The sequence below is a fragment of the Acanthamoeba castellanii genome (assembly GCF_000313135.1).
Source record: "Acanthamoeba castellanii str. Neff unplaced genomic scaffold scf7180000084769, whole genome shotgun sequence".
Classification (NCBI taxonomy): domain Eukaryota; phylum Discosea; order Longamoebia; family Acanthamoebidae; genus Acanthamoeba; species Acanthamoeba castellanii.
The window spans coordinates 591,878-599,300 of record NW_004457268.1 but is presented as its reverse complement, the minus strand read 5'-3'; the positions used below and the strand labels follow the sequence as shown (position 1 = coordinate 599,300).

The 7,423-nt window shown below is 59.4% G+C and overlaps 4 protein-coding genes across 4 annotated transcripts in view; 3 read left to right on the top strand and 1 right to left on the bottom strand.

Moving 5' to 3' along the window:
* Nucleotides 1-1,247, top strand: part of ACA1_261090 (uncharacterized protein) — a gene marked incomplete at both ends in the record, with an annotated part of 4,463 nt that extends 3,216 nt beyond the window's left edge. Inside the window, one exon of the mRNA XM_004333666.1 lies at nucleotides 66-1,247. Within this exon, the coding sequence (XP_004333714.1) occupies nucleotides 66-1,247 (1,182 nt within the window). The remainder of the gene's footprint in view (nucleotides 1-65) is intronic.
* Nucleotides 1,248-1,614: 367 nt separating this feature from the next.
* On the top strand, nucleotides 1,615-3,253 carry ACA1_261080 (MIT domain containing protein; the record flags this gene model as incomplete). The annotated part of the gene is made up of 8 exons (XM_004333665.1): nucleotides 1,615-1,753; nucleotides 1,853-1,955; nucleotides 2,038-2,162; nucleotides 2,263-2,407; nucleotides 2,507-2,642; nucleotides 2,718-2,873; nucleotides 2,952-3,074; nucleotides 3,179-3,253. 8 exons carry the CDS (start codon nucleotides 1,615-1,617, stop codon nucleotides 3,251-3,253), a joined length of 1,002 nt encoding a protein of 333 aa, XP_004333713.1.
* A 229-nt stretch (nucleotides 3,254-3,482) lies between these two features.
* ACA1_261070 (three prime histone mRNA exonuclease 1, putative) lies at nucleotides 3,483-4,635 on the bottom strand (the record flags this gene model as incomplete). Its single annotated transcript, XM_004333664.1, has 4 exons — nucleotides 3,483-3,584; nucleotides 3,706-3,983; nucleotides 4,132-4,310; nucleotides 4,424-4,635. 4 exons carry the CDS (start codon nucleotides 4,633-4,635, stop codon nucleotides 3,483-3,485), a joined length of 771 nt encoding a protein of 256 aa, XP_004333712.1.
* A 947-nt stretch (nucleotides 4,636-5,582) lies between these two features.
* On the top strand, nucleotides 5,583-7,246 carry ACA1_261060 (lipase, putative; the record flags this gene model as incomplete). Its single annotated transcript, XM_004333663.1, has 8 exons — nucleotides 5,583-5,619; nucleotides 5,724-5,865; nucleotides 5,935-6,052; nucleotides 6,155-6,275; nucleotides 6,419-6,521; nucleotides 6,607-6,722; nucleotides 6,834-6,941; nucleotides 7,080-7,246. The coding sequence occupies 8 exons, from the start codon at nucleotides 5,583-5,585 to the stop codon at nucleotides 7,244-7,246; spliced, it is 912 nt and encodes a 303-aa protein (XP_004333711.1).
* Nucleotides 7,247-7,423: the final 177 nt, after the last annotated feature.

The following is a 7,423-nucleotide window of genomic DNA, read 5'->3' as shown; positions in this document are numbered from 1 at the left end:
CGCCGTCGACCTCGGCTTCGCCGTCCGCTTCGCCGTTCCCGTCCACCATCGTGTCGACCCCTCAGCCATCGTCGTCACCCTCCGCGTCGCCCTCGCCCTCGTCGTCGCCTTCCCCGTCGCCGTCGGCCTCGGCTTCTCCCGCTGCGTCGCCCTCGGCTTCGTCGTCGGCCGCTCCTTCGCCTTCGTCGTCCGCTTCGCCCTCGGCTTCGTCTTCGCCCTCCGCGTCGCCCTCGGCCTCAGCTTCGGCGTCGCCTTCGCTCTCGCCCTCCCCGTCGGCTTCCGCCTCCCCCTCGGCTTCGCCCTCTGCGTCGCCCTCGTCGTCCCCGTCGCCCTCGGCTTCGGCTTCGGCTTCACCCGCCGCCCCGTCGCCCTCCGCTTCGGCCTCGCCCTCTCTCGCGCCTCCGTCCCCCGCCCCCTCGACCGCGCCCTCGTGCCCGCCTTCGTTCTTTGGCGGCGCCGCGGCCTACAACGTTTACCTCACCGGCAACCCTTCGCGCGCGGTGGCCTTCAACATGACCAACGGCGACGTGTGGGGCAAGGTGGCCGTCGACGGCAGCGTCGTGGCTCGCAACTTTGGCTTCGGCACCCGCATCCAGTGCACTGCTGACGCGGCCAACGCCGCCACGCTCATCGCCTCGGGCTCTTCGGTCAGCTTCACCGCCGGCGCCGTGGACTGCGGCAACCTGGTCACCCCCGCCTCGACCACCGTCAGCGGCGTCAACTTCAACAACGGCAAGGCCGTGACAGGCGACATCGAGACCCTCACCCGCCTCGACTTTGCCGACGTGTCGGCCTCGCTGTCGTCGGCTTCGAGTGCGCTTTGCAGCGCTGAGGGCATCGCGGCCTCGGTCGGCTCCGGCAACCGCATCACCCTGGCCAGCACGGCCAGCGGCGCCGCGCAGATCACCTTCACCCTCACCACGGCCCAGCTCGCTTCGGCCTCGTGGGTGCGCTTCGCCATCGCTGACGTGGCATCGGTCAAGCAGATCGTCGTCAACCTGGTGGGCGACGACGCCGTCGACTTCTCGGGCTTCGACACCGACCTCGGCGGCGTGTCCAACGGCCTCATCACGTGGAACGTCTGCTCGGCCACCAGCGTGACCGTGACCGCGTTCAACTTCCAGGGCAACCTGCTGGCCCCGACGGCCGACGTGTCGCTGTCCAACGCGCAGATCAACGGCAACGTCGCGGCCCGCACCCTGACCGGCAGCGGCGGCGGCGAGGTCCACACGCCCGTGTGCCCTTGAACAGGCGCCATTCGACCACTCCCAAGCGGACCCGTCGACACCTTCTCTTCTCTTCTCTTCTCTACTCTTCATGATCGCTGCAGATGCCGCGCGTGGGAGGTGCCTGCTTCTCTGAGGCACCACACCCACCCTCAACAGACAGTATGCTGTCTCTCCTACTCTCCTCTATCTTCTCCATTCAGCCCTCTCTATATTCGGATGATGGTTTTGAAGTGTTCAAAACAATCACACTCTACATAAACATTTTATCATACCTGATACAGTGCTGGCCAAGGTGTGACGTGGCAATCGAAACTGCGATAAATCGCAATGATAATAAAATTTAATAAAAAGAAATAAAGTAAAATTGTCAACCAAGGCACAAGAGATGGCAGACTGCTCGCGGTTGCTGCAGCAGGGGTTGGGGCTGGTGCAGACGGCTGCCCAGCAGGATGCCGCGGGCAACTACCAAGAGGCAGTGCGCCTCTACTCCCTCGCCCTCGATGCCTTCCTCTCCGTGCTCAAGAGTACCCCTCCCCCCCCAAACATCTTGCATCCTTTTTCTACTTGCTTCTTCTTTTGCACTCCAAACTCACCACAACGCACTACTTTGGCGAGATGTGTAGTGGAGCGCAACCCGCGGATAGTGGACACCCTGAAGGGGAAGGTGGTGGACTACATGAACCGTGCCGAGGAGCTCAAGACCCTTCTCGCCCAGCAGCAGTCCTCGTACCGCCTTCTTCTCCACCAACGACACACTAGCACCACTACGGAATGCAGCCGCGGCTTACAAGTGCAGCGGATGATGCAGGTCGAGAGGTGGTGGAGGCGGCGGCGGTGGCAGTCTCGTGACGGATCCGGGCGCGCTGGTGCTGCCTTCTCCGCCGGCCGACCTGCCCTCGCGCGGGTCCTCATCGGTCTCCACACAGCCGCTTGGTGCGCTCCGCGTCGTACCGCTCGCTCTTGTGGCTTTGGCGCAAGACTTCGCTAAACATCCTGCGGTGTGCGTGCGGTGCGTGCGGTGAACGCTACACAGTTACGAGCGCCAAAGCTTCCTCTCCCTCTTTTCCGTCCTCGCCGGTTCCCTATCGTGGCGCAGAGCCCGGTGCCCCGCCTTCGCCCTACATGTCCGGCGGCCCGGCTCCCGCGGCTCCTGCGCAGTCCGGCTCGCTCTCTCTCCCGTACCGCCCGCCGCCTCCTTAAAGCCGGCGATTATACCGCCACCTTACAGCGACGTTCTAGCATTTCCTTAATGCGGCTGCGTGACGCGTGTATAACAGAACGCCGCACGAGGGAGGGCTGATCAATATCGAAGAGGGCCAGCTGGGCCGCAACTTTGAGTCCATCTTCGCGGCCTACATCGTGGACAGCCAGGAGATATGGATCAGGGACCCCAACCTGTGCCACACTCATCAGGTGCGCACACGCACGCACCGCACGCACCGCACACGCACGCATTGTGGTCTGAATAGTGTCTCCTTTGGTCAACAGGTGTACAACTTGATCCGGTTCTGCGAGCTGGTGGTGCGGATCAATCGCAAGGTGACCCGCCCGTGCCTCCGCATCCACGTCGTGACGGCCTTCGAGAACGACATGCAGCTCGACACCCTCCAGTCCGCGCTCAACGAGCTCACCGACAGCCTTAAGGTACGATGCCACACACGCGCGCGCACGTTGTCCCCCTTCAATACTCGAATGGCCGTGTGACACCACGTTGCTGTGCAGGCGCACGGGGTCGAGCTGCTCGCCAGCTTCGACAACCGGGGCGAGCGGGAAGTGGTGTTCTCGAGCGGGTGGACCCTGGTGCTACCCCACGGGCTCGACATCCACCAGAGCCCCGCCGGAAAGGTAGGCCTTCGTCTCTTCCACACCACCTTCATCCAATCTCCTGAGATGGCCTGACTCGATTCCGTTGTCGCGGTTGGGGACACACGACACACACGACACACCAGTTTCGGCTGGGGGCGTGTGACCTCATGTTGCGGCCCACCAAGCAGAACATCATCCAGGTCTTCAAGCACTCATAAACATCGCACATGTTGTACATACCACCGCGCGCGAGCATGACACACGACACACGTTTAGAAGAGTTGATTGGCGGATTTAGTGGGTAATTTTTGTGTGGCTGGAGGGGCGTGGGCGGGCGGGGCAGGCTCTCTCTACCGACGCCGGTGTGGCTGGTTGGATGGATGGTTGGTTGGGTGTGGCGGGCAGTTCGTGTGGCGGGCGGGGGGGCGGGGACTCTCGCGTGTAAGCTTACACGCGGTGCTGGTACTTGTAGGTTACATAGCCCGTTTCGATGGCCCTCTTGGCCGTCGGTTCGACCAGCGCGCCATCGTTCACCATCCTCATCACAATCTACCACGACACGACACGACACGACACGCACACACACGACACACAGCACACAGCACAGCACATACAGACACAGAGTAAGTCATCAGAGTGCGAGCAAAAGTGGTTGCACAACAGTGGGCACCTTGCAGATGTTGTGGACGTCGTCCTTGCCGCTGTGGTGGTCGCCCTCGAGCTGGATGCCGAGGCCGGACAGCATGGACCTCATGCCGAGGGCCTTGTGCTTGTAGAAGTTGAGGTAGACGTCCTTGAGGTTGACCCACTCGTGGAAGTAGCCCGGCATGTCGAACTTGGAGATGGCGCACTGGCGCGGGATCTGCGTCTTGATGTCCCAGTTCCCGCACGTCACGAACAGGAACGAGTAGGCCGCTTGCCGCTCCTCTCCCGTCTCCTCGCCGTCCTCTATTTATCGCACACACAACACACGATGGCACACGACACAACACGACACGCACGACACACGCACGACACGTACGACACACAACGTCAGAGACTGGGACATCGTCTGGGCGGTGGGAGGCAGGTGCTGATGGCGGATGGGCGGGCGTACCACTCCTGAGGATAGAGTGGAGGAGGCCGTGGTGACCGAGCCAGTCGTTGAACTGGACCAGCACATCGGTGAAGGGCATGGCGCTCTCGAACCACTTCTCGGTCAGCCCGAACTTGCCGTACTTGCCGTTGATGTACTGCGCCAGCTGCTCGTCCGAGAAGGTGACCGGACGAACGTACCTTAGAACAACGACGTTGACGTTAGCCAATCGAAAATCTAAATCAAAATCAGATTACGGCGCAAGAGATGAAGCAGATGTTGATGTCCAATGGAAGGGGGCAAGTGAGCATACCTGTGGAAGAAGTCCTCGACCTCGAGGGTCTTGACGTTAACGATGGCGACAGGGAATTCGAGGATCTCTTGCTTACCCTCGAGATCGAGCACGAGGAAGAAGTCGACGATTTGCTCCTTCCGCTCCTCCTTCTTCTCGTAGTCGGTGCCTGGTGGCTTGCCGTACGGCCGCTGATCGCCGCCATGATGATAGCCGCCCCTCCCCCGGCCCATGTAGCCGCCGGCTCCTCCATAGCCGCGGCCGCGAGGGACGAATCCTCCTCGATTGTTGTGATGATGTTGAAGCTGCTGATGCTGGAATCCTGGATGTTGGCCGGCGCCCATGTAGCTGCGCTGATGCTGAGGAGCGATGCCTCCCACGGCGATCATCCCAGGCGCGACGCCCCCATCTGCAGGCGCGGCCATTCCTACTCGACCCCCTCGATGACCACGGTGCCCTCCCCTGCCCCTCGTCCCATTCCATGGTCGCTGGGGGATCTTGATTCGCCAAAATGGGTCCAAATTTTAGCCTCAAAATCGAGATTAAAGCCACAATGGAGGGCACGTACGAAATGGGCGAAGCGACAGTTCTCGCCGTACTTGCAGATCCCCATTGCAAAGAATTTGCAGGGAATGGGGAGGGGGCCAGCAGCAGTCTGGCCCATGTGAGGCGGCAGAGGACCGCTGTTGTGCTGGTGTTGATGGTGGTGGTGTCCGCCTTGGTGATGGTGCTGGTGGTGATGTTGATGGTGGCCGGCGGGGGCCAGCACAACATGCTGGTCCTCCAGCTGGTCTCCCTCGCCCACCTCACCCTCGTAGGACGTATCTTGTTGATGGTGTCCCTCCATGATTCAATAAGAGAACAAGAGAATAGAGAAGAAGAATAGACCTACAGCAAGCCAGCCACCTACAAGAAGAAGAAAAGAAAAAGCCGTTCCTTGGCCTACTTCATCCAATCACCAAAAAAGGAAAGCGTTGCCTTTTTTAGCAGTACGCGAGGGGGCAAGAACAAGAAGAGGAAGTGGAGAGGGTTGATATCAAAAGAGCTCTCTTCTGTGAAGAGAGAGGAGACGATGCGTTGCGTTGTGGTGCTGTGTTTTTTGTTTTTCGTTTCGTGTGCAACGGCCAAGTCCGGCACGTACAGCGCCAAGGCGCCCTACGATCACCTCCTGGCCCGCAGGATGGTCTACTACTCTGCCAGCGCCTACGCTCCGCCGAGTGCGGTAAGTTTTTGACGCCTCCTCGGCTGCTCCCCCCCAAGGTCTCTCTTTCTCTCTCTCTCTCTCTCAACGCCGCTGCCGTCGGGGTGCTGAACGGCGGAGAACACCACCAGATCCTGTCTTGGAATTTCAAGAACCCTGAGATGAACGGCAACCTGTCGTCCACCTTCCACCCACTCCAAACCTTCGCCTCCACCGCCGAGACCAGCGACGCATTCGCCTACATTGGCGTCGATGATGACAGGTCACGCTGCAAACTCCCTCGCACCACACGTGCTGCATAGACCAACTTGCGAACTATGTGCGACTGCAGGAAGGAGATCATCGTGGCCTTCAAGGGCACCAACGGCACGCTGGACGCCCTGCACGACATCGTGACATCTCTCGACAACGTCTTACACTACGTCGACCTGTGCGAAATCACCAGCGAGGTGTGCACCATCTCTCCCCGGGTTTGAGGTTACTGCTCGCCGCCTCATCTTGTTCTTCAAACAACCAACAACAACGACAACCAATACACAACCAATACACAGGTCAAGTTCAACATTCACAAGGGCTTCTGCTGGTACTACCAGAGCCTTCTGGAGTCCGGGCTCATGAATGCCTTCGTCGGCGTGACAAGCAAGTTCCCCGACTATCAAGTCATGGCCACGGGTACCCAAGTCAAAATCAATAATAGCAACAACAATAACAATAACAATAACAATAACAATAAATATAAATACAACTAACAATAACAATAACTAAACAAACAACGCCTCCAAAGCAAGCTTGTCTCACACACGACGGCCCCGCAGGCCACTCGCTCGGCGGAGCGCTGGCCTCGATCTTTGCTTTCCACGCCGCCTCATCGGAGCCTAACGGGAACCAGATCAAGGTCTACACCTTTGGCTCGCCCAGGTGCGCCTAGACCAGTCCACGCTGCGCTAGCGATCTTCGCTTATCTGTGTGCCGTGTGTGCCGTGTGTGTCGTATGCGACATCAGGGTCGGGGACACGGGCTTCGCGAAGGCCTTCAACTCGCTGGGGATCGAGTCGTGGCGGGTGGTCCATTGGAAGGACATCGTCGTGCACATGGCGCCTTGCTGCAGCGGCTTCTTCGGTTCGTACTGACGCTTGCGCCACAACTCACCAGAACTGGAGCATCAAGTTCCTGATTTCTCGGTGTCGTGGTCGTGGTCGTGGTCGTGGTCGTCATGTCTTGAATCACCAGGGCTCGGCCCGTGCGATGCGGATGGGAATGGGTGTCCCTTCCATTTCGGTGGCGAGGCATTCTATGGCGACGGCATGAACAAGGACCCTTTGGCCATCTGTGACCTTGGTACTCTTCCGGGGCTGTGTGTGTGCGAAGCGCTCGGCGGGTGGGTTGAGGGGCGACACGCAACCGTACCTGACCGTGTGTTGTGTTGTTGTGTGGTAGGCGATGACCCAAAGAGGTGTTCAGATTTGCTGAGCATAGATCTGTACGAGGGCGTGCGGTACCACGTCGACTACTTTGGGATTCGCGTGGGCAACTTCGCGACAGTCAAGCCCGACCCCGCGCGCGAGCGGGAGCAGGCGGACGAGCTCGCAGCCTATCTCGCCACCCACGGCAGCCGACCAGTGGGCCTGCCAGGGCGACTCTAAAACAACAAGACAGCAGGACCTTGCGAGGTTGTGCAAACTTATAAATAATTAAATAAATAATAACTCTTTTTTGTGTTTTTTGTTTTGAGCAGTGAAAATAACAATAATTGTTAAATATTAAAGTCAAGTAAATTTGACGTACAATACATACGACGTGTTGTGTGGTGGGTGTGGGTG